The following is a 27,469-nucleotide window of genomic DNA, read 5'->3' as shown; positions in this document are numbered from 1 at the left end:
CTCACTCACACACACACACACACACACACACACACACACACACACATACACACACACACACACACACACACACACACACACACACACACACACACACACACACACACACACACATACACACACACACACAAAACTATTCTACCTACAACTAACCTTGTTTGAGCTGTTGTGTTTTAAGTCTAAGGAGCACCATGGACAGCTTCGTAATGATCCTGCCCAGAAAAATGTAGTTGGGTGTGCCGATAAAAAACAAAACACATGACAACATAGCTGACCACAAGCAAACCTCATCAGCAGCCAGCTGTGAAAATTAATTTTAGTTTATGTAGATTTAATTACATAAACAAGTCCATCAAATAGACTGGAGGCATCTGGCACAATATACACTGTACTGCCAAAAGTATTCACTCGCCTGCCTTCACACACACATGAACCTGAGTAACATCCATCCTTAATCCAGAGGCTTTAATATGATGTGGGCCCACCCTCTGCAGCTATAACAGCTTCAGCTCTTCTGGGAAGGCTTTCCACAGGTTTAGGAGTGTTTATGGGAATTTCTGACCATTCTTCCAGAAGCACATCTGTGAGGTCAGACACTGATGTTGGAGAGAAGGCCTGGCTCACAGTCTCCGCTCTAATCCATCCCAAAGGTGTTCTATCAGGCTGAGGTCAGGACTCTGTGCAGGCCAGTCAAGTTCTTCCACACCAAACTGGCTCATCCATGTCTTTATGGAGCTGCTTTGTGCTCTGGTGTGCAGTCATGCTGGAACAGGAAGGGGCCATCCCCAAACTGTTCCCACAGAGTTGGAGCATCAAATTGTCCCAAATGTCTTGGTCTGCTGAAGTATTAAGAGTTCCTTTCACTGGAACTAAGGGGCCGAGCCCAACTCCTGAAAAACACCCCCACACCATAACCCCCCCCTCCACCAAACTTCCCAATTGGCACAGTGCAGTCAGACAGGTACCGTTCCCCTGGCAACCACCCAACCCCGACTCCTCCCTCAGATTGGCAGATGGAGAAGTGTGATTCATCCCTCCAGAGAACACGTCTCCACTGCTCTAGAGTCCAGTGGCGGCGTGCTTTACACCACTGCATCAACACTTTACACCACTGCATCAACACTTTACACCACTGCATCAACACTCTGCATTGAGCTTGGTGATGGAAGGCTTGGATGCAGCTGCAATGGAAACCCATCCATGAAGCTCTCTACACACTGTTCTTGAGCTGATCTGAAGGTCTCATGAAGGTTGGAGGTCTGTAGTGACTGAAAGTTGGTGACCTCTGTGCACTATGACCCTCAGCATCCTCTGACCCCACTCTGTGATTTTACATGGCCTACCACTTCATGGCTGAGTTGCTGTCATTCCCAATCACTTCCACTTTGTTATAATCCCACTAACAGCTGACTGTGGAATATTTAGTAGTGAGGAAATGCATGCTGGAATTCACTGAGCTCCTGAGAGCGACCCACTAATGTTTGCAGAAGCAGTCTGCATGCCTAGGTGCTTGGTTTGTACACCTGTGGAAGTGACTGGAAGACTTGGATTCAATGATTTTGATCAGTGAGTGAATACTTTTGGCAGTATAGTGTAGGTTCTGCCTATTGTTCTTAAAGACTCAGAATATGCCTTGTTTTCATATCTGATAGTTTAAAGAGGAAATTCTTGGCTGGCTTGGATAAACACTGTAAGTGGTTACCAAAAGGCAACAGGACGGTTGGTTTTTGCTGTGTTTTAGCACTGAGATTTGTTTTTCCTCCTACGCTGTTAGAATTTTATGGGCGCCTGTCCCAAATAAAGCTGTTTGGTATTGTTGTTTTTCACAGAATAGGCACCTAATGCTAACCTGATCTTAGTATGAAACTGATAAGTCCATTCAGCAGCTCCCTGAGACCCATCAGATGATCACATGTGTTCCGGGGGGCTCTGCAGGCAGGAAATCATTTCTTGGACTGGCCTCCCCTCAAAACAAATCTGATAAACCGCCGTGAATAAAGGGAACCTGGAAATCAGAAGAACAGAGTTAGAAAAGAAACAAGAACGGACAGAAAACCACCATCAGACAAGAGAAACCTGGTGCAGCAGAACAGACGAATCACCTATCATTATCAGCTTCACATGTAATGATATGTAGTGTACATAGATTAGACAAACAGAAATACAGAACAGAAGTAAAAATCATTTGTTTGTTAACCTCACCTACAATGATAATGATAAATGAAACATTTTTCAAATTTCAATTTCAAGTCAGAAAAACATTAGGGCCTGTGGGAGGTTCTTCAGAAGTATTGGGTGTCTGGCAATTTGGAACCTGGAGAATCGCAGCAAGAGCTTGGTCCCCAATAAGTCAGACTTGTTCCTGGTGGGTGTTGGACTTCTAGGTGGAATTGCGTGCTCTGTACAGTCCAGTTTGTGCCTACCTCTCTGCCTGCATCTCCTGATGCTCGTTCTCTGCCAGAGTCTGCAGTTGTGCTAGTGTCTACAAACACCGGGTCTCCAGAACCTACCTCTGGGCCAGCCAATGTTAAAAAGTTTCTGATTGGTGTTTCTAAGCTGACAGTAAAAACAGTTGTTCACTAACCAGCCCACTAAGAGACTGATCTGTGTGTTTCCCAGCTTCCCAGTGCTGCATTTTGTGTCCCCCAGACGGCTCATTCTCAGACTGTTTATAGTGTTGCCAAGCCAGCTGTTAGTTATGTTGCTCAGCTGGTTCCCCAGCCAGCTAATTTTGAGACTGAAAGCGGTGTAGCTGTGCCCGCCCCCCCCCAGAGGCTGACTGTAATGTTCCTGAGTTAACCTGTCCAAAGACTGTTGCTCCGCCACGGGCCTCCACAGAAGTTGAGCACCCTGCACCCATTCTCACTCCCAGGTTGGATCAGCTCCGGCCCATGGTCCAGTCATTTCTGGACCCCCTCCAGTTTGCCTACCAGCCCCGCCTGGGAGTTGAGGACGCCATTATCTACCTGCTAAACCGAGTCTATGCTCACCTGGATAAGCCGGCCAGCACTGTGAGGGTCATGTTCTTTGACTTCTCAAATGCATTCAACACCATTCAGCCTGCTCTTCTGGGTGATAAGCTGACAGCGATGCAGGTAGATGCCCCCCCCTTGTGTCCTGGATTGTTGACTACCTGACTGGCAGACCACAGTATGTACGCCTGCAGCACTGTGTGTCTGACAGAGTAGTTAGCAACACTGGAGCCCCACAAGGGACTGTCCTCTCTCCCTTCCTCTTTACCCTCTACACCACAGACTTCAGCTACTGCTCAGAGACCTGCCATCTTCAAAAGTTTTCTGATGACTCTGCAATAGTTGGATGTATCAGCAGGGGTGATGAGGATGAGTACAGGAGGACAGTGAAGGACTTTGTCACATGGTGCAAGCGGAACCATCTAGAGCTCAGCGTGACAAAGACAAAGGAACTGGTGGTGGACTTGAGGAAAGACAAGGCACCGGTGGCCCCTATGTCCATCGGGGGGGTCAGTGTGGACACCGTTGAGGACTACAAATATCTGGGAGTACACACTGACAACAAACTGGACTGGGCTAAGAACACTGATGCCCTATACAGGAAGGGCCAAAGTCGCCTCTATTTTCTGAGACGCCTGAGGTCCTTCAACATCTGCCGGACTATGCTCAGGATCTTCTATGAGTCTGTGGTGGCGAGTGCCATCCTCTATGCTGTTGCATGCTGGGGCAGCAGGCTGAGGGCGGCAGACGCCAACAGACTCAATGAACTGATCCACAAAGCCAGTGATGTGGTGGGAGTGGAGCTGGATTCGCTTATGGCAGTGTCGGAGAGGAGGATGCTGTCTAGATGCTGCAGGCCATTATGGACAATGGCTCCCACCCACTCTACAACACAGTGATGGGACACAGGAGCACATTCAGTGCAAGACTCATCCCACCAAAATGCACCACAGAGCGCCACAGGAGGTCATTTCTACCTGTGGCCATCAGACTCTATAACTCCTCCCTTAATAGGTGACATTGTGGTTCATCAGTGTCATTCATTTATCAGTATTCATTTGGTATGTGTGCCTGCAATTGTACATAAAATTGTCCATATACATTGTACATACACTTATACATTAAAAAAGACTGTACATATATATATAAAATGACACCTATTTTATTATGTACATATGCAAAAGATATATAAATACTTAAGTATACTCCAGATTATGTCTACTGTCACAGACACTGCACTCACAAGTTTTATGTGTATAGATTTAGATGTGTATATAGCCAAATTATCTCTTTAGTTTTTATATTTTTATGCCATTGGTGTATGTTATTTTGTTTTGGTTTTATTCATTTAAATGAAACGGTTGCAGCTGTAACAACAGAAATTTCCCTCTGGGATCAATAAAGCATTCTGATTCTGATTCTGAGGTTGAGGGCAGCCAGGCTCCAGCCTAAGCTTGAACCTCCAGCATCGGCAGAGGGTTCTGGGTGGCTCCAGTCTCCAGAGAGGATTACATGCCCTGTAGAGCATCCCTAGTAGTCCAGGGAGACTGATCTCTGTGCAGCCTCATCTTGAGCAAACTGTGTTTCCTGAGTATCTTGACCTGCATCCCCAGAGAATCCTGAGCCAGTGGGTACCACTCTGCCTGTGCCAGAAAGTCCTGAGCCCATCAGCCCCGAGGTTCCTGAACCTGAACCTGAGGGTCCTGTTTCGCCTGCTGGTTCTGCCTCTGTCGTCGTTGCTAGTCTTCTGCCAAATCTTCTAAGGGTCCTTTCTTGATCTCCAGAGAGTCTTCTCTGTCATCTTCCTCCAGATGGGTTCCATCTTTGCTGCTGCTGGCGTCCTTTCTGGCTTCCTGGGTTACTGTCATGCCACCTGGGTTTTGAGTTTTTTGGGGACATTAAGGTTTTCACTAGTTTTGTATTTTCTGTATTATTTACATTTTCAGGTTTTAGTTTCATCTCTATTTCTGTTCTTGGTGTCAGGTTGGTTTGTGCATTATTCTTTGTATCCCGGTTTATTCTGGCTTCCCTTGTATTTCCAGTCTGGCTTAGTCCTCGTCTCTGTGTTTATCTTCTGTGCTTTGTCAAGTTAATTTTGTCTCCCTATTCAGTTGTCTCTTCCTGTCTTATTTTGATGGTTTCTTATCTCGTGTGCTACAGCTCGTGCGGACAGCTAACAAAACAAATTCAACACTTGGGATCAACTCCAGATCTTTTATCTGTTTAATTTGTCATGGAATACAAGGGAAGAGGCCTTACCTGGCCATGAAACTGCTTGTCAGTCAATGGTCCAATTACTTTTGAGCCTCTGAAAATAATCTTAACAATCTGCAATTCAATCACATTTTAATAGTTTGATTTAAAATCCACTGTGGTGGTGTACAGAGGCAAAAAAAAAAGTCCAAAAACTATGGACCTAACTATACCTTTAGAACAAACAGATCTCACATGTGGACTCACTGGACTAAGGATTTCCTCTGATTGTTACTGGGCATTTTATGTTTTGGGGACTTTTGAAGTTTTGTTTATTTCATTATCCTTTGAGATTCTTGGTTTATTTAATGTTTATATGGTTTAATGTGTTTTCTCTTTAGTGTACTTAGTTTATTCCTAGTTCCCATTGCTTTAGAGTTTATTCCTCCCTCTTGTGTCAAGTCTCCTGTCTTTAGGTTACATCTTTGTTTTCCCTGTTTTGTTATGACACTTCCTGTTTTGCTTTAGAAGTTTGCATTCTTTGTGCTTTGCTTTTTGTTTTGCTTCCTGTGTCTTGTCTGTTGTGATTCTGTTCACCTGTGCCTCATCCTCCTCCAGCTCCTCCAGAACTGCTTTCTGCCTCAGTACCATGGCCCAGGCTGCTGGAAGACAGGCTGCCCAGCGCTTTGGTTTTCTGCTCACCTACTTCCCTCTTGGTGGAGATGTGGGTGGAGGATGAGGAGCCTACTACCACTACAACCCCCCCACCCCCCGTTACCTCTTTTCCCTCTTCCAGAAAGAAGCCACGCTCCCGCCATCAGCAGACTGTGCCTCAGCCAAGAACAATGGTTCTACCAGAGTCAGCTGACACCTGGTCCTCTGTCATCACTTCTGAAGTGATTAAGAGTGAATTATCCTCTAGTGCTCTGCCTGTGACTATGGATGCATTTTCTGCCCCTCAGTGATCAACAGCGACTGTGTTTCTGGCCTTAAAAACAAACAGACCAAGGCTTAAACACAAAGCCCAAATGTAAGTGAAGGAGAATTCAGGTGGAGATTTTTTCCTGATGAATGTTAGGGTTCCCGATCATGCTTCAGTTAGAAATTCAGTTATGTTTGTGTATTTAGTAACCTGTTATGTTGTAAACTGGATGTGCTAGGGAAAAAGACTCTTTTATAGAATAAAATAGTGCCAATCGCATCTTGCAGACATCTGCTTTGCCAACTGATTACACTGCTCGGTACCTGGTAGTTGGATGGGACTGGTCCCTTCTGGGGATCATTGAGGATCAGGACTGTCTGGCCTTCAGTCAGCCCTTCCAGGTGCATCTTAACCCTTAGCAGCCGGTTCATTTGTGCTACCAGGAGTTCATGGAATGAAATTAGCTTCTTTAGCCAGTAGGTGTGGATCATGTCAGGACTTGGTGCTGTCCAGCTCTTCATATGTGAGACTCTTTCTTGGATATCTGCCACTGTGATGGTTACTGGAGCCTGTTCAGGGAAGTTGTTGTGGTCTGCTCTTGGATCCACTAGCCACTGAGCATTGGTGTTGTGTGTTGCATCCTTCTTCCATATGCTCTTCCAGTCTTGTTCTGCCTCTATCCTTGGTGAGGGTGCTGTTCCCCTGCCACTGAAATTACACCTCAGATGGATCAGTGGAGAACCTCTGGTTTCTCTGTCTCTGGTATACCTCTTCAAACAGTTAGCTAAGGCTGGCAATCTTTGCTTGGCAGTCTCTAAGGCCTCAGGCATGGACAGCTTGTTGTACTTCTTAGACACCTCTTTTTTCATCACACCTTTCTGAAGCTCTGATAACTGGCTGCCTTCCCTCTGTGCTGCCTTGATCTTAGCCTCTAGCCTTCTTATGTTCTTCTGGACAGAGATCTCGGATGTCATTCCTGGAATCTGCTGGAGCCATTCTCCAAGTTTGGGAGTCACTGCCCCGAGTGTTCCGATTACCAAGGGGACCACTGTTACCTTCCACTTCCTCTCTAGCTCCTCTCTGAGCCCTTGGTATTTATCGAGCTTCTCGTGTTCTTTCTTTCTAATGTTGCCATCACTTGGTATTGCTACATCTAACACTACGACTTTCTTCCTCCTCTTGTCCACCACTACAATCTCCGGTTGCTTAGTCATCACCAGTTTGTCTGTCTGTATCTGGAAGTCCCTGCGGGGGCGTTTCCCATTCTGAACTTGGGATTTCCAGCTCATACTTGGCACAGATGTTCCTGTATACTATGCCAGGCACTTGGTTATGGTATTCTATGTATGCCCTGCCTGCTAGCATCTTTCACCCTGCTGTTATGTGCTGTGGTACATGCTGTGCAGAGGCCTGTCCCTCTATGATGGTTCCTGTTCTTCCTCCTCTTCTTTCTTGGGTTTCTAGCCACTGAGGTATTTGTGCCTTAGGTATTCACTCCTTTGTGGCCATCTTCCTGGTGTATTCATGGATCTTCGTTGTTTCATCTAGGACAGTGGTTCTGACACTCACTAGTCCTCGGCCTCCTTCCTTCCGGTTAGCGTACAGTCTCAGGGTGCTGGATTTGGGCTGAAACCCTCCATGCATGGTAAGGAGCTTTCTTGTCTTGACATCAGTGGCTTCCGTCTCCTCCTTTGGCCAGCTTATTATCCCAGCAGGGTATCTGACAACTGGCAGGTAGTAGGTGTTGGTCGCCTGGATCTTGTTCTTCCCATTCAGCTGACTCTTCAGGACTTGCCTTACCCTCTGCAGGTACTTTACACTGGGACTGTATTACATGCTATTCAGTGAGTTTAAGAGGTGTTTGGAGTCATTTCCCCACTGCTCCCACCTATATGCAAAGCTTAGCTAAATGCTACACCCCAAACTCAAGCTCTTTATGTGTTATACTACTCAACTATATTTATGTGCATTAAAATGTAACACACAGCAGTAGTGCATGCCAGTAAAGCAAAAATAAAGCAGTGGCCTACTTTTCAACAGACAAATAAAGAAATTGTTCACAGACTTGTTCACCAGGCCCTTCTGTTGAAGGATGCGGTAAACCTCAGCTGAGGTGGCAGGACCCTGGAGCTTCTGACCATTCAACAGCTCATTCTCCAGCACTACAATACTCTATGAAAAGGTGTGCCAAGAAAAAAAAATACAGAGAATACACAAACGCACTATTTAGTAAAAAGCAGTTATATTCATTTAACACTAAACATGAGTAAAGCTAGTATAGCTCTAAACATATGTGAAGAAGTCTGCCTGACATTATTAAATAGTAAAGATGGAAGAGTGCACACAAATGTAACAATGTACATACCTTCCCTGTTTTAGCAAAGGCCTCTGCTACTCGTCGATTGCGGCCGCCATAGCATGTAGTGATGAGGTCGGCCACACCACAGCTCTCCAGAAAGGTTGCAGTGGAAACCGTGCCGTTCTTAGAGAAGAGTTTAGTGAAGGCTATCATCTCCATCAACCCCAGACGGATCACAGCTGCCTTGGTGTTGTCACCGCACTGCAAGCCGTCACAAAACCCTGCACCCACTGCAACAATGTTCTGCTCCAAACATGAAGACAGATAGCAGGAACACATTACACAGGAACTAAACAACGTCTTGGGAAATGGTGATGATGTGGCAACACTGGTGTTCTGATCTGAGGTAAATGGTAATTGGACTAGTTCTTATATAGCGCTTTTCTACTCTAGCTGAGCACTCAAAGCTTTGACTGCTACATTAATTACATAATTCTTAACATCCTTATGTTTTTACAGCCATCATTGATTTTTGACCTGTCAGTGTTGTATCTATTTACAAAAGGATGTAAAGCTCCTTTTTTTAAAGTTAGAAATGAGGTAAAAGAAGACTGAAAATCAAGAATCAAAAAGTCCTTGTGGAACACCTCAAACCTAATAAAGGTAATTACTGTAGTAATACGACTGTCTCAGAGAGGCTGTCTGTGTTTCAGAATAAAAGTTTGTTATTGTACCCATGAATCCAAATTAAAACTCTACCCTTCAAAAGAAAGACATATGTAGTATAAAAAGATGGAACTCCGTGGGTCCCGGGGTGTGTGGCCGGATGTCTCGGCATGGTTTTTGGCCTGCTCCCTTGGCGGCCGTGGCCTGGGGGTGGCTTGGGCCTCTTTGGCGCGGGGGGGGGCTCTGCCGGGTGTCGGGCTGCTCTCGGGCGCTTGGGGCCTCAGGGGCCGCATGCCTGGCTCGTGCTGGGGGTGCCGGCCTGCCGGGGGGGGTGGGCTGCCCGGCGCCGCTGGCTCTCTGGACTCTAGCCCCTGGATTGTGGGGGTTCCGTCTGTAGCCTCCCTCCTTCCTCTTCTGGGGAGTGTACGCGGTTGCCATCGGGATGTGTGGCCCCAAGTCTTCTGAGCTCCTGTGCTGTGGATGGCCTGGGTCCCCTGGGTCCTTCCCTATCTGCCTCTGGATCGCGGGGGGCATGGTTGCAGTTTCTTGCCCTCATTATCGAATACATTGCATGACTAAGGCGCATACACACACATTACTACAAACAATAAACTTGTGTGTGTGTGTATATGTAGGTGCATATGGGTGTGTGTATGGATGTGTGTGTGTATGTGTGTGTGTGAGTATATCAACCCCTTTTATTTATTTATTTATTTATTTATTTTTCTATCTCCTTTCTTCCCTTTCTCCCCCCCCCCCCCTTTTCTCCCCCCCACCTCTTGTTCTTGCCCCTTCCTTGTTGCCTGTCAGACTTGGCATGAATAACTAAATAAAAAGATAAATAAATAAAAATAAAATTGCAAACATTAACAAGAAGAGCCTATAGGAAACATATAGAGCTGTTCTTGTCAAAGCAAATATGTTTGGTACATCAGTGCATTCGGATCATCATTCCGATTGTGAAAGATGCCAGACATGACAGGCTAAAAAAAAAAAAAAAAAGATGGAACTCATCAACACTGCATCCCCCAAGACAGAGAAGGGCCATTCGGCTTGTTATCAGTGTATAGTTCAATTACTAGCATTAGTGCATAATATGACATTCATAACCTGCATCTTTGACTACAGGAAACAATATACACAGGTTCTTGAGCAACATATGTTACCACTGGCTGATATCAGGGAAAGCCTTGCTTATTTCAGTAAGACAGTGCCAAACCAAATCATGTCCAGGTGTTAAACTGGCTTTCCTGCAGTCCTGCAGACCTTTGACCAATTGAAAATATGACAGATGAGACCCCAGTTAAGCTGTGGAATCATATTTCAGGATGGAATAAATAACTTTTTTTCAGAACTACAGAAATTGGTCTCCTTAGGTCCTAAACAAGTTTTATATGCTCTTTCTTTCTAGTCTGGGTCAGTACAAGTTTTATTAAAATAGGATTTATAGGAAATAAACACGTCCCTTTACCAGCAAGAGCGAGAGGTTTCAAGCTCAGAATCCCTTCTGAGCAGAAACAGGGTTCCCCACAGCTGTTTACGCACCAAGAACCCCTAGAATAAGACAACTACAGACAGGCGGTACTTGTAGCCATTATATTTTACTCAGCCTCACGTATGTGTGTTTACCTTCAAAGCTCCACACAGCTCCACTGTGTCAGCATCATCTACCACTGTGATCCTGAAGTTTGGAGTCTGCAGCAACTCTTTGAACAGCAGGCCATTCTCCAAATTCCTACTGCCTAATGACACACACACACACACACACACACACACACACACACACACACACACACACACACACACACACACACACACACACACACACACATTTAATCATAACAAATCTTTCTGAAAGTGCTGTAACTAAGTTTAAGGATATAATTCCTCCATTATTATCTTCTTCAATGCCATGTGCTATGAGCAGCTACCTAAACTCTGCTCCCACAGAGGTTGATGATCTTGTCAGTAGTTTCACACCCTCACTGAGTACAACTCCATCCATCCATCCATCCATTTTCTTCCGCTTATCCGGGGCCGGGTCGCGGGGGCAGAAGCCTAAGCAGAGAAGCCCAGGCTTCCCTCTCCCCAGCCACCTCCTCCAGCTCATCCGGAGGGACCCCAAGGCGTTCCCAGGCCAGCCGAGATACATAATCTCTAAGCGTGTCCTGGGTCTACCACGGGGCCTCTTCCCGGTGGGACATGCCCGGAACACCTCACCCAGGAGGCGGCCAGGAGGCATCCTAATCAGATGCCCGAGCCACCTCAACTGGCTCCTTTCGATGTGGAGGAGCAGCGGCTCTACTCTGAGCCCCTCCCGGATGGCCGCACTCCTCACCTTATCTCTAAGGGAAAGGCCAGCCACCCTTCGAAGGAAACTCATTTCTGCCGCTTGTATTCGCGATCTTATTCTTTCGGTCACTACCCAAAGCTCGTGACCATAGGTGAGGGTAGGAACGTAGATCGACCGGTAAATCGAGAGCTTCGCTTTTACGCTAAGCTCCCTCTTCACCACGACGGACCGGTGCAGCGTCCGCGTCACTGCAGAAGCAGCCCCGATCCGCCTGTCGATCTCCCGTTCCCTTCTCCCATCACTCGTGAACAAGACCCCGAGATACTTAAACTCCTCCACTTGAGGCAAGAACTCGTTCCTGAGCCGGAGATGGCACTCCACCCTTTTCCGGCTGAGGACCATGGCCTCAGACTTAGAGGTGCTGATTCTCATGCCAGCCGCTTCACACTCGGCTGCGAACCGTTCCACTGCGAGCTGGAGGCCCCCCCCTGATGAAGCCAACAGAACCGCATCATCTGCAAAAAGCAGAGATGAGACTCTGAGGCCACCAAGGAAGAAGCCTTCCGCCACCTGGCTACGCCTAGAAATTCTGTCCATAAAAATTATGAACAGAATCGGTGACAAAGGGCAGCCCTGACGGAGTCCAACACCCACAGGAAACAAATCCGACTTATTACCGGCTATACGGACCAAGCTCTCACTGGGGTTGTACAAGGACGGAATGGCCCGCAACTATGGGCCAGACACCCCATACTCCCGCAGAACCTCCCAAAGAACACCCCGAGGAACACGGTCGAATGCCTTCTCCAAGTCCACAAAGCACATGTAGACTGGTTGGGCAAACTCCCACGCACACTCGAATATCCTTGAGAGGATAAAGAGCTGGTCCAGCGTTCCACGACCAGGACGAAAACCGCATTGTTCCTCCTGAATCCGAGGTTCGACTAACGGACGCACCCTCCTTTCCAGCACCCTGGCATAGACCTTACCGGGGAGGCTGAGTAGTGTGATACCCCGAAAGTTGGAGCACACCCTCCGGTCTCCCTTCTTAAAGATGGGGACCACCACCCCGGTCTGCCAATCCAATGGCACTGCCCCAGATCTCCACGCGATGTTGCAGAGGCGTGTCAACCAAGACAGTCCTACAACATCCAGAGCCTTCAGGAACTCAGGGCGAATCTCGTCCACCCCAGGGGCTCTGCCACCAAGGAGTTGTTTAACTACCTCAGTGACCTCACCCCCAGTGATGGTCAAGTCATCCCCCTCATCCCCAGACTCTGCTTCCACTACAAAAGGCGTGTCAGTGGGATTCAGAAGGTCCTCGAAGTATTCCTTCCACCGTCCGACTATAGCCTCAGTTGAAGTCAGCAGCACCCCCCCCCGCACTATAAACAGTGTGAGTGAAGCACTGCTTTCCCCTCCTGAGTCGCCTGACGGTTTGCCAGAATCGCTTCGATGCCGTCCGAAAGTCTTTTTCCATAGCCTCACCGAACTCCTCCCACACTCGAGTTTTTGCTTTGGCCACTACCCGAGCTGCATTCTGCTTGGCCTGTCGATACCTGTCAGCTGCCTCCGGAGTCCCACAGGCTAACCAAGCCCGATAAGACTCTTTCTTCAGCTTGATGGCTCCCTTCACCTCCGGTGGCCACCATCTGGTTCGGGGGTTACCCCCACGACAGGCCCCAACCACCTTGCCGCCACAGCTCTGAGCAGCAGCCTCAACAATGGAGGTGCGGAACATGGTCCATTCGGACTCAATGTCCTCAGCCTCCCTCGGAATGCTGTCGAAGTTCTGCCGGAGGTGGGAGTTGAAGATCTCCCGGACTGGGGCTTCTGCCAGTCCTCTAAAAAGAAAAGCCTCAAATCAGAAGTGCTTGACTCCCTGGTATAATTCACAAATGCACAGCTTAAAGCAGATAACGTAAACTGCAGAGAAAATGTCGTCTCACTAATTTAGAAGATCTTCATTTAGCCTGGAAAAAAGAGTTTGTTGATCAATGGAAAAAGCCCTCTGTAAAGCTAGGACATCTTACTATTCATCATGGTTGTAGCTCAGGTGGTAGAGCAGGTCACCTATTGATCAAAAGGTCGGCGGTTTGATTCCTGGCTGCTCCGGGTTGCATGCCAAAGTATCCTTTGGCAAAGATACTGAACCCCAAGTTGCTCTCTGACACAAGCGTTGGAGTATGAATGTGTGTGAATCTTAGATAATAAAAGCGCTTAGCTTAGTTACATATGGAAGTGCTTGTATGAATGGGTAAATGTAAAACGTGCTGTATAAGCACTTTGAGTGCTCAGAGTAGAAAAGTGCTGTATAAGAACTAGTCCATTTACCATCATTAATTGAAGAAAATAAGAATAACCCCAGGTTTCTCTTCAATTCAACTTTATTTATATAGCGCCAAATCACAGCAAACAGTCGCCTCAAGGCGCTTTGTATTGTGGGTAAAGATCCTACAATAATACAGAGAAAACCCAACAGTCAAAACGACTCCCTATGAGCAGCACTTGGTGACAGTGGAAAGGAAAAACTCCCTTTTAACAGGAAGAAACCTCCAGCAGAACCAGGCTCAGGGAGGGGGGGTCATCTGCTGTGAGGGGAGAGACAGAGATTAATAATAATTAATGATTAAATGTAGAGTGGGGTATAAACAGAGTGAAAAGAGGTGAATGAAAAGAAACACTCCAGCAGCCTAGGCCTATTGCAGCATAAGTAAGGGAGGGTTCAGGGTCACCTGATCCAGCTCTAACTATAAGCTTTATCATAAAGGAAAGTTTTAAGCCTAATCTTAAAAATCCAGATTGTAAAGGTTCATAGAGGTCATGGTTAGACATATATCGCTAGAGTTGGATCGTCACTGCTCTAAAAAAGAAAAAAGTAAAACCTCAGCTTTATTTTGGGCAGGCGGATAAAAAGGACAGTATTAAGCCTAATCTTAAAAATAGAGAGGGTGTCTGTCTCCTGAATCCAAGCTGGGAGCTGGTTCCACAGAAGAGGGGCCTGAAAGCTGAAGGCTCTGCCTCCCATTCTACTCTTAAGTATCCTAGGAACCACAAGTAAGTCAGCACTCTGAGAGCGAAGTGCTCTGTTGGGGTGATATGGGGCTATGAGGTCTTTGAGATAAGATGGGGCCTGATTATTCAAGACCTTGTATGTGAGGAGAAGGATTTTAAATTCTATTCTAGATTTAACAGGGAGCCAATGAAGAGAAGCCAATATAGGAGAAATCTGCTCTCTCTTTCTAGTCCCTGTCAGTACTCTAGCTGCAGCATTTTGGATCAGCTGAAGGCTTTTCAGGGAGCTCCATGACTCCAAGATTTCTCACAGTGTTACTGGATGCCAAAGTAATGCCATCCAGAGTAAGTATCTGGTTTGACACCATGTTTCTAAGATTTGTGGGTCCGAGTACAAGAATTTCAGTTTGATCTGAATTTAGAAGCAGGAAATTAGAGGTCATCCAGGCCCTAATGTCTTTAAGACATTCCTGCAGTTTAACTAATTGATGTGCGTCATCTGGCTTCATTGATAGGTAAAGCTGAGTATCATCTACATAACAATGAAAATTGATGCAGTGCTTTCTAATAATACTGCTTAAGGGAAGCATGTATAATGTAAATAAAATTGGTCCTAGCACAGAACCCTGTGGAACTCCATAATTAACCTTAGTGTGTGAAGAAGACTCCCCATTTACATGAACAAATTGGAGTCTATTAGATCAATATGATTCAAACCACTGCAGTGCAGTACCTTTAATACCTATAGTATGCTCTAATCTCTGTAATAAAATGTTATGGTCAACAGTATCAAAAGCTGCACTGAGGTCCAACAGGACAAGAACAGAGATGAGTCCACTGTCAGAGGCTCTAAGAAGTTCATTGGTAACCTTCACTAATGCTGTTTCTGTACTGTGATGAATTCTGAAACCTGACTGAAACTCTTCAAATAAACCGTTCCTCTGCAGATGATCAGTTAGCTGTTTTACAACTACTCTTTGAAGAATCTTTGAGAGAAAAGGAAGGTTGGAGATTGGCCTATAATTAGCTAAGACAGCTGGGTCACTGATGGCTTTTTAAGTAGAGGTTTAATTACAGCCACCTTGAAGGCCTGTGGTACACAGCCAACTAATAAAGACTGATTGGTCATATTTAAGATTGAAGCATCAATAAATGGTAGGACCTCTTTGAGCAGTCTCATAGGAATGGGATCTAATAGATACATTGATGGTTTGGAGGCTTTTCAGTACTGTAGCCAGGCTGTCCAAGAGTCAGAGCTCTGTAGAGCTGAATTTTCTTTTAAATTTTATGAGTAATGACTTCATGGATTTCTTCACAAATAAAATTTTAACCATTTGAGAAAAATATAATTCATCGCCATTGCCTAAATATATCTTTATGTTCAGCTGCTTTCAGTACTACTGATATTTATTTAGACTCTCTCCAATCGAGCTTTCTGATTTAACTTCAATAGGTACTTCCTCCAAACCATCAACATGTGTATTTCTTTTCACTCACCTATTTTTACTCTGTTTATACCCCACTCTGTATTTAATCATTAGTTATTATTAATCTCTGTCTCTCTCCCCTTACAGCAGATGACCCCCCCCCCCCCTTGAGCCTGGTTCTGATGGAGGTTTCTTCCTGATAAAGGGAGTTTTTCCTTCCCACTGTCACTAAGTGCTGCTCATAGGGGGTCGTTTTGACTGTTTTCTCTGCAATATTGTAGGGTCTTTAGCTTACAATATAAAGCTCCTTGAGACAACTGTTTGTTGGGATTTGGTGCTATATAAATAAAACTGACGCACACACCAGTGTTAATTTCGTTGACGAACTATTTCATCATAGTTTTCGTCAACGACCCTTTTTTTCATGACGAAAACGAGACGATAACTAAATAAAAACTACCTAAAAGGATAAAAACAATGACAAAATTGATTGACACTTTCATCAACGAATGAAAATCAGACGAAGATGCTTGGCGGGGACGACATCCAATCAGAGCTGATTTAATTTTGTGACAGGGCGGGACAAGTTAGGTAAACATCCAATGAAACGCACAGTTGCACAATCTTGATCTAAACCCGTGAAGGCCACACTAGCCTGTGAATTTTTCAGGCAGAGAAGGCCTACTCATCTATATTTTATTGTTATGCTCAATAAACAAGGTCAGGTAAATAAAGATGTTGTTTGTTTAATATGTTTGTGTGTGTATTGGTCTTTCAAACATTAATAATATTCCATAACTTTGAATAAATGTTTAATTTCATGTAAGTGTGTATAATGACTAATTCAAGGGAACTGAAGAAAAAAGCATTTACATTTTACACTCTTTATATTTTAGTCGACTAAAACTAGACTAAAACTAAAACCATTCAGATGACTAAATTATGACTAAAACTAAATCAAAATTTGCTGTCAAAATTAATACTGAGACACACACACACACACACACACACACACACACACACACACACACACACACACACACACACACACACACACACACACACAGTTAAAACAGTACACTTTTGTGAGGATGTAGTTCCATACCAGCGTTTTCAACTTTTTAACCTCTTTTTTCTTCATATATTTCTATTTCTGTGTAATTTAAAATGTTTGTGGATTAAGGACAATAGTCCTCCAGCTGTTGGAGTTTAGTTTTGGTAGTGATGGCTAAAGTGAAGCTTTATGAAACACCAAAATGTTTGAATTTGGTTTTGGCTATTCAGTATATCAGACTATTAATAATTATGATTAATATGATTTAGGAAAAAAACAAGGAAAGAAAAGTGTTGAGTTATTATTTGCAGTTTATCTAATCCTAACATTATGGAGGATATGTGAATTGCTATTATAAATACTGAAGTAGCAAACTTTGTGAAAATCAATACTACGAGTGTACTGTCACTACTTGTGCCTCAGGACAAGTCACTGCTGTTTGATCTCTAATTCAGAATCTATGCATCTTTGTCCAGACACTGTTATTGATAATGGGAGCTCGAATGCACTGCTGTCATCATAAACACTACAGACTTAATCAGCACTCCATCAGTAACACTTACAATCCCAGTAAGCTTCGCCTAATCAACAGTCTGCTCGCCCATCACCTGAGAAAGCTTCACCAGTGACCCTTAAGATGGCCATTTTTAATGTTACACTGATAAGAAATTCCTTATTTAAAAGCAATGATCGTGTTCAAGATAAGTTAGGCTGTTTGTTTCTAGTAATGACCAGTAGTTCTTACTGAAGCTTCCCCACCAAACGACCACTTCTCCTACTCTTGCAGGAATGAACAAAACGGTGGGGGCATGGCAACAATCCTTTCAATCAGCATTTGGCTTAAAGACATTCATTTCAACAGTTTCCAATCTTTTTATTATAACTGTCTTTGTGGCCTGTTAGTACTGTGTATGACAGTTTACCATCCTTCAGGACGCTGTTCCTATTTCATTTCAGATTTTGTAGAGTTACATTAAATATTTTAATGACTTTTTAATGACTAAAAATGTTAACATTTACATTGATCATCAGCCTTTTTTTTTTAGAATTCTTAAATGCATGAAATTACAGTAATCCCTCACTTATCGCAGGTGTTACGTTCCAGGACCACCCGCGATAAGGGAAAATCCACGAAGTAGGGACGCTATATTTATTTTAATACTATACACTATTTTAAACCCTCCCCACACACTTATACACCAAATATATACATTATTGTACAACACGTACTACGCATATGAAGAACGAGTACCGCAAAAACCTGCGAAACAGCGAAAATAACGCAGTAAATATTTTACACTAATATTGATTGAAAACCCACGAAACAGCGAGTCCGCGAAAAGCGAACCGCGAAGTAGTGAGAGATTACTGTACCTGAATTTTTACCAACATGTTACACAACCTACTCATGCCAAAGGTCACATTTTAGATGTTGCAATGACCCCTGGTCTCTCATGTGATGTCACCTGAACAAAATGTGAGGAGGCTGTTATGTAACTTTCCTGCTGATATTTTACCTTCTTCTTGTGACTTTACGGTTTACAGTTTTAGCAGTAAATTACAATCAACTATTGATAAAGTGGCACTATTGAAATCAAAAAAGTAACAACTAATCAGACACCTCTTTAACGAGGTAATGACTTTAAAAAATTGAAGGGGAATGTACGGCAGAAAGGAGATGAGGGAGAAAAAAGCCACACTGTGGTATACATGAACACTCAAACAGGAGGGTTCTGGAGCAAAGCGCTCTAGCTTGAACTTCTTTCAAAATGATGGAAAGAGGAACGGTGGAGAAACACACCAGTTTGTGTATAAACTGTGGTGGCCTTTTTCTACTGCTTGGGCATGTATGGTTATTACATTAATGATTTTACTGATGATGAAAGAGACATTCTGTGGATTCTTTGTGTTTTCAATCCTACTTACCGATAGTGGTTTCACAGAACTTCTCAGCTGCCACTTCATTGGCGATGTTTGCTCCCATGAGGACACTGACATCAATCCCCATCTTCTCACGAATGATGTCAGAGATGAGCTTCAGGCCCTCAGGGCCCTCATCTATTCCCTGACAGGCAGAGACAGAAGGATGAGCAGGGCTGCAGCAAGAAGATGAGAGGTGTTGGATATGTGATGGATGAGTGATGGTATACAGAGTGAGCTATAAAGGATAGAGTGATTCTACTCAGCTGCTTATGTACATACAGTGGATGGATGGATGGATGGATGGAGACAAAAAGATAGCCAAGGGAGGAATCCAACCACCCTCTAGTGTGTTCAGAGTCTTACATCTATCCATAGCTGTACACTACTGGAGTATTTGTTACTATGGTGTAATAATTAAAAGATTAACATTTTCAGTTTCCTTAGTTTTGATTCATTTAGATGACACATTTATTCAGAAGGATTTCAGTATTCCAGTCATCTGTCAGCTAGGCAACAGCTGTGGCCTAGTTTGCTGCCTTCCACAGAAACTGAGGGTAAATATAGCCTTGGTCTCTCTAAATCTCAAATCTGACACACCAGTTTGCATCACTGTTATTAAATCAGCATTTTATCTGGATAGGGCAGGATTTTAAACATGTAACACTGTATCTGCACTATATCTGTATGTTTTCTTTCTATCATCCAGGCAGCAGTGCAAATGTAGATAACAAGACAAACAAGCCCCAGAAGGGAGCAGTCAGCCTGTTTCTCTCTCTCATATATGGTAAATGGTAAATGGACTAGCTCTTATATAGCGCTTTTCTACTCAGTATGAGCACTCAAAGCGCTATTACAACATAAATATATAAATATATATATATATATATATATATATATATATATAGTTAAAATCCCAGCTCACCCTGTGGCCGGTCTTTGCCCTCCAAGCTCAGGTCTCCAAGCGCAGTATCTTAGCTGTTCCCAGGACTGCACTCAGAGATCTCGGTTTGGGGGTCACAGCCCTGAGTGTTCAGATCACCATGAGGAATCCCCTCAGTTCTGACTACCTTTCCTCTCCTGTCCGAATGTCATTCCAATATCATTGCTGTAGATTCTGGTGGTGTGGATCAGTGAATCGATGTCTCGTTCACTCCTGGCATACAGCTTGATGTCATCCATGTACAGGAGGTGGCTGATGGTTGCTATCTGTAGCCAGTCTTATTGATGAGCTGACTGAAGGGGTTCAGGCCTATGCAGAACAGCAGTGGAGACAGAGCGTCTCCTTGGTAAATGCCGCACTTGATGGTGACTTGTGCAATTGGCTTTAAGTTGGCTTCTAGTGTTTTCTCCTATTAGAATTTTGGAATTTTATCTACTGCAGCATTGTACCATGAAATAAAATCCTGACTGGCCAGTAACTTCCAACCTTCGTTCAATTTTCTACCACTGGGCCTGGGGTGCAGGGGTAGCAATCTAAACTAAAATGGCAAGACCTTTCTCTGCCTGCCCTCCTCCAACTGTTCCAGGGCAACACTGAGGGATTCCCAAGCCACCTGAAAGACATGATCTCTCCAGCGTCCTTAGTCTGTCCCGGGTTGGACATGTCAGACATACCTCACCGAGGAGGCAACCTTGTCAGATGGTGAAGCACATCAACTAACTTCTTTTGATGACTGAGTATTTTACACTAAGGAAGCTCATTTCTGATACAGTCTCAGTCTTTCTGCCACTACCCACAGCTTGCAGCCATAAATGAGGGTAGAAACATCCACTCACCAGTAAATCAACAGCCTCGACTTCACGCTCAGTTCTCTCTCTACTAAAATAGATAAATAGTGTGTCCACATCACTGCAGATGCTGCACCAATCCATCTCACATTCAACTCTTGCTCCACTTGTGAACAAGAGATGCTTGGCTGGCACTCACTGGCAATGCTCTCACTAAAGTTGTACAGGCTACAAACAGCCAGTAACTACAGACCCAAAACTCAGGAACTACTGTGTTACATATTCATACAGTATTGTTCAAAAATCTTGAGTCACACCTCATTTTCTTATATTATGTTTCCAAGGAGCCAACTTGCTTGTTATTTTTTAACGTTGTTTTGAACGATGGTTCTCCAGAGTTTCTGAAGGTCTTTCCAAGTTTTCCTTTGGACATTGGCAATGTGGGATAAGTGTCTTGCCCAGGGACACAATGACAGCAGAGGGGGACTTGAGCCAGCAACCCTCCAGTTGCGAGGTGAGCACCTACCCACTGCCCCACTGCCACCACTGCACCTTCCATTAGAAAGTCTCAGTGTCCATTTATGTTTTTCTGTGGATCTTCTTAGATTATCTTATGTGGTTTTCTATCCAATACAGGGTTAAACTCATATGCAAAGCATTGCATTCTTTTTAAAATCTACTCATCATTAATTGAAGAAAATAAGAACAACCCCAGGTTTGTTTTCAGCACTGTAGCCAGGCTGACAAAGAGTCAGAGCTCTGTAGAGCCGAGTATTCCTTTCACTTTAACTAGTAGTGACTTCATGGATTTCTTTACAAATAAAATTTTAGACATTAGAGAAAAAATGATTCATAACCATCTCAAAGATTATTCTTCATGTTCGGCTGCTTTCAGCACTGCTGGTATTTGTTTAGACTCTTTGGCTCCAGTTGATCTTTCAGAGTTAACTTCAATAGTTACTTCCTCCAAACCAGCAACATGTTTGTTAGATCCCATTCCTACTAGACTGTTCAAAGAAGTCTTTCCAATTATTGATGCTTCAATCTTAAATATGATCAATCTGTCTTTATTGGTTGGCTGTGTACCACAGACCTTCAATGTGGCTGTAATTAAACCTCTACTTAAAAAGCCATCACTTGACCCAGCAGTCTTAGCTAATTATAGGCCAATCTCCAACCTTCCTTTTCTCTCAAAAACTCTTGAAAGAGTAGTTGTAAAACAGCTAACTGATCATCTGCAGAGGAACGGTTTATTTGAAGAGTTTCAGTCAGGTTTCAGAATTCATCACAGTACAGAAACAGCATTAGTGAAGGTTACCAATGATCTTCTTACAGCCTCTGACAGTGGACTCATCTCTGTTCTTGTCCTGTTGGACCTCAGTGCAGCTTTTGATACTGTTGACCATACCATTTTATTACAGAGATTAGAGCATACTATAGGTATTAAAGGTACTGCACTGCAGTGGTTTGAATCATATTTATCTAATAGACTCCAATTTGTTCATGTAAATGGGGAGTCTTCTTCACACACTGAGGTTAATTATGGAGTTCCACAGGGTTCTGTGCTAGGACCAATTTTATTTACATTATACATGCTTCCCTTAGGCAGTATTATTAGAAAGCACTGCATCAATTTTCATTGTTATGTAGATGATACTCAGCTTTACCTATCAATGAAGCCAGATGACACACATCAATTAGTTAAACTGCAGGAATGTCTTAAAGATATTAAGGCCTGGATGACCTCTAATTTCCTGCTTCTAAATTCAGATCAAACTGAAGTTAGATTCAGGAGACAGACACCCTCTCTATTTTTAAGATTAGGCTTAAAACTTTCCTTTTTAATCAAGCTTATAGTTAGGGCTGGATCAGGTGACCCTGAACCCTCCCTTAGTTATGCTGCTATAGGCCTAGGCTGCTGGGGGGTTCCCATGATCCATTGCAGCTGTTGCTCTGAAACTATGGAACAAACTGCCCTTTCATATCAGGACCTCTCCAACAGTTGACACTTTTAAAACCCATTTTTATTCTTTGGCTTTTAAATCAGACTGAGCCTTGTTTTTTACTTATATTTTATTATGTTATGTTTCCTGTCTTAATTGTCATCTTATGTTTTATTTATTTTAAATGGTAAATGGACTAGTTCTTATATAGCGCTTTTCTACTCAGTCAGAGCACTCAAAGCGCTTATACAACATGTTTTACATTCACCCATGCACCCCCATTCATACAAGCACTTCCATGTTTACTAAGCTAAGTGCTTTTAATTAGCTAACATTCACACACATTCATACTCCAACAGGACGGTCGGAGAGCAACTTGGGGTTAAGTATCTTGCCCAAGGATACATTGGCATGTAACCTGGAGTAGCCAGGAATCGAACCGCTGACCTTCCGATCAGTAGGTGACCTGCTCTACCTACTGAGCTACAGCCACCCCAAATGTACAGCCCTTTGGTCAACTGCTGTTGTTTTAAATGTGCTTTAGAAATAAACTTGATTGTTTGCTGTGATTTGGTGTTATGCAAATAAAAATTGAATTCAATTAAATTACACAGTATGTAAAACTAAAATTGAGGCACTGGGAGGAGGCAAGGATTACCTTTATGAGTGTGATTCCTCGAGCTTTGGTAGAGACACATCCCACCATTTCGTCACAGAGTTTCCTGATGAACTGATGCGGGACCACAAACACCAGGAGATCAGCTCCCTCGGCAGCATCACAGAGCTTGGGAACAGCCACCTATGAAGAAAACAGAAGTGACATTAAATTCAAAACACCACAGGTTTGAATAATCCTGTGAGGTCTCATTAAGCAGTGATTTCACCACCTCACTGTGTCACATACAGTGCAGTGAGCTTAATGAAAGCTTGGAATCCTATTACTCACCACATTCTCTGGTAGTTTGTATCCAGGCAGGTACTTAATGTTTTCATGCTCAGTGTTGATGATGTCACTGAGCTTCCTGCCACTGATATTTTCTTCAAACACCCACATCTTCACAGTGGTAGCAAAGTGCTGCAGTGACCTGGCATTATTTCCAATAATCCTGGCGATGGCGGAGCCCCTGAAACCAAAACAGAAGCCTGGAGATCAGCAAATATCACGTTCTGATACATCGCTGAATAAATCAATGGTAAATGGACCAGTTCATATATAGCGCTTTTCTACTCAGTATGAGCACTCAAAGCGCTTATACAACCTGTTTTGCATTCACCCATGCACTCCCATTCATACAAGCACTTCCATTTTTATGAAGCTAAGTGCTTTTAATTAACTAACATTCACACGCATTCATACTCCGACAGAACGGTCGGAGAGCAACTTGGGGTTAAGTATCTTGCCCAAGGATACATTGGCATGTAGCCCGGAGTAGCCAGGATTCGAACCGCTGACCTTCCGATCAGTAGGTGACCTGCTCTACCTACTGAGCTACAGCCATCAAGTGGACAATCCCAGCTCAACGATTACATTTTTATTGACCAATTACCAGGGAAAGCATTATTAAATAGACATTTGAATATACCACGCCTGTCAGGCATCCTACTAGGGCTGCAACGATTCATCGATTAACTCGATTAAATCGATTCTAAAAAATTATCGACACAAATTTACTGTGTTGATGCTTCGTTTAAACTCTGCAGCGCTCAGCTGTCTCGGTGTAAGCGGCGCTCCTCACTAGCATTAGTGCTCCGTCGTCTTTTTGTGGGTTTATTGGTGGCTGGCAAACCAACATAGAACTGCATTACCGCCACCTACTGGACTGGAGTGTGAATCACGCGCGCACACACACACACACACACACACACACACACACACACACACACACACACACACACACACACACAGATTCTAAAAAGCTCTCCGTCGCTGCGATGGACTTCATTTAACACAGAGTGGATCATCACTAGAGTTGCCACCTGTCTCGTAAAATACAGAACCCCGTATGTTACGGGACTCCGTGGAATACGGCTCCGTAACATGCGGGGTTCCGTACTTTACCGGACGGGTGGCAACTATCGCTGACATGCATTTCCACGCCTCCACTGCTCTCTGTGTGTCTGTGTGTGTTGTGCTCGCTGACAATTTCAGCTGTTATTTTTGTCTTTACTTCAGCTGTAGCTAGCACGACTGGTTTGCTAGAGCGCGGGCCATTAGCACTAGCGATGGTTTGGTACCGGAAGGCCCGCCCCCCAGGACCGGGAGGCTCCGTCAAAATTTTTTTTTGAATCCCTTATTAGTGACTAAATATAGACCTGCAGTAGAAACGTATTTTTGAGAATGCTTGTGAATACAAAGCATTAAAACATTACTCACACATGCGCCATGGCTCCCACAGCCACTAGTTTTTCAAAACACTCATAGCAGGCAGCGGTTTTAACTGCGCAAGCGCAAAGAGACAGTGAGCTCAAGTAGTGCAAAAGGAAACGTTTTTCCAGCGTCCAAAACAGCAGCTTTTTCTTTTAGTAACCACCATTAAAATCTTTACTGGGAAACAGCTGGAGGTCCTTCATCAAGCACCTGATCAGCAAGTGTTAAGGTGAAGAAAAGAGAACTTTGTAGCTGCTCCATCCACCGCTGTTTGTTCACACGGCGAAAAACTGCAGTACGGAAGTTAAAATATGCAGATAAACTGTTAATAAAAAAAGTATTTCTTATCCGATTACTCGATTAATCGATGGAATAATCGATAGAATACTCGATTACTAAAATAATCGTTTTATGCAGCCCTACATCCTACCCACTGAAATACATATGCTGTGGTACACCCCATGTCCTCTTTCAGGCTCACCCCTGCTTATTGCAGGTATCACTGCAACAGAAAATGGGACGGCTGCCTTCAGCCTTAGGAAAGCCGCCTATTTAAACATGGTATCAGAGGAAGTTCAGCTCATCTGCATATTTGATTTATTTGTTTAATATATTTATTAAAGGAAGGGAAGTATAACATGGTTTGACTGGATAGACATTCTTAGTCACAAACTAAGCAATTACAATACAGTAGATAGGGCCTCCACCACTCTCTCACACACACACACACACACACACACACACACACACACACACACACACACCATAACTTTGAATTAAAATACACAATATAGTACATCTAATATATATATATATATATATATATATATATATATATATATATATATATATATATATATATATATATATATATATATATGAATGAAAAGAACACGACAGGTTATTTTTTTTGCACTATAATCAGCAACAACAGAGAAGCATTTCCATGAAAGTGAGAGTAGAAGCCAAGAACATCATTTTTTGGCACATAGATACGAGTGAAGTCGGAGGGCTGTTATTTTAAATGTATTAAAGCTATTCTTAATAAGCATAATTTGCATTGTTATCTGGCGATAATATTGACACGTATCTGAACGTATGATGTCTTGGCAGGCAGAGACGAATTTGCGGATGCATCATCTGGAACACGGAGAGTTGAATATGTACACAAATATTTCATTATGCTGAAGACGTTGCTGTTTCAACAGAACCCTGGGGTGAAAGGCACCGAGCTCCAGCTGACTGCTGCAGAGGAGAACGGCTGTCACAAAAGGCAGCAATACCCGACACCAAGACCGCTCCGTGGATTGAGAGCTGCAACCTCAGATCTGGTTGCAGGAGCAGCATAACGCGTCCACCGCGGTCAAGTGAGCCGTCAATTCTGAGCCGCGGTCCGCGTAAATTTTCTTGCGCTTCTATTCTAAGTTTTATGGTAGTGCTCCTCCTCCATTGCTGATTTCCGTTAAACGGACCATTTTTGATATATATATATATATATATATATATATATATATATATATATATATATATATATATATATATATATATATATGTGTGTAAGTTAAGTAAAGCACTATGACATGTCCTAATAGAATGTATATATTATGCATTTTAAGACAAAGTTGGGGCGTGTGTTATTTTTAATTAAGAGAAATAATAGAATAATAGATTTTTTTTTTTTTATTTATCAATCAAGGTGTGTTCCTTTATTCTGGTGAATTTTGCTGATAATCAATTTCTTCATCATGACCTGCTCTACTTTGCAGCTGATTTTCATTTTATATGTGGCTCACCTGCTCAGCCAGGTAGAGTTGATAAGGCAGAAGATGAATCCACAGAGGATTCTATGTCCGCTATCAAGGACACGTTTTTTTAAATATCATATTGACTTTATTCTATAGGTTCAAAACTGTCAATTTATAACCACAGTTGTACAATCCTATAATTATGCCTGGGTTTATTTATTCTAATTTTCTGCAGGCATATTAGCAACATATAAAATGAAAATCAGCTGCAAAGTAGAGCAGGTCATGACGAAGAAGTTGATTATCAGCAAAATCCACCAGAATAAAGGAACACATCTTGATTGAGAAATAAGAAAAAGCTTCTGGAGCTTTATTTCTATTAATTTTGCCAAAATAACACACACCCCAACTTTGTCTTAAAATGCATAATATAATTGTTTTATTAGGATATATCATAGTGCTTTACATAACTAGGACATATATATATATATATATATATATATATATATATATATATATATTTGGTCCGTTTAACGGAAATCAGCAACGGAGGAGGAGCGCTACCATAAAGCGCAGACTAGAAGCGCAAGAAAATTTAAGTGGCGGCTGAGCTGCGGCTGGCTTGCCCACGGCTCAGAATTAACGGCTCTCTTGACCGCGGTCCGCGCCCTGCAACAACGTCAGCATCATCTTTAGAGCTCACCAGTTTCCAGATCCGACTATGCAGACTTTGAGCGGAGAGGCCATCGGCGACTCTTCCTGCCTTCAGCTCCTCTCTGTCCGTACACCCGTGAAGACCTGCCGCTGATGTCGTTTTCGCTCACAAACACGCAGCCGAAGCGTCCTGTACTGATGATATCATAGCACGTGTGACCAACATGTGTGTCGGGAGTTGTAGTTTTCATCTATGTTCATGTAACT

At 43.5% G+C, this 27,469-nt stretch overlaps 1 protein-coding gene across 1 annotated transcript; it reads right to left on the bottom strand.

Moving 5' to 3' along the window:
• Nucleotides 1-1,420: 1,420 nt before the first annotated feature.
• Nucleotides 1,421-27,383, bottom strand: gpd1l (glycerol-3-phosphate dehydrogenase 1 like). The gene is made up of 8 exons (XM_030724646.1): nt 27,252-27,383; nt 23,382-23,559; nt 23,094-23,234; nt 18,768-18,906; nt 10,682-10,794; nt 8,453-8,689; nt 8,153-8,259; nt 1,421-2,005 (listed from the first exon to the last, which is right to left on the bottom strand). Exons 1-8 carry the CDS (start codon nt 27,293-27,295, stop codon nt 1,909-1,911), a joined length of 1,056 nt encoding a protein of 351 aa, XP_030580506.1. The 5' UTR covers nt 27,296-27,383; the 3' UTR covers nt 1,421-1,908.
• Nucleotides 27,384-27,469: the final 86 nt, after the last annotated feature.

Source organism: Archocentrus centrarchus, unplaced genomic scaffold (assembly GCF_007364275.1).
Source record: "Archocentrus centrarchus isolate MPI-CPG fArcCen1 unplaced genomic scaffold, fArcCen1 scaffold_40_ctg1, whole genome shotgun sequence".
NCBI lineage: Eukaryota > Metazoa > Chordata > Actinopteri > Cichliformes > Cichlidae > Archocentrus > Archocentrus centrarchus.
This window is presented reverse-complemented; position numbering and strand designations above follow the sequence as displayed.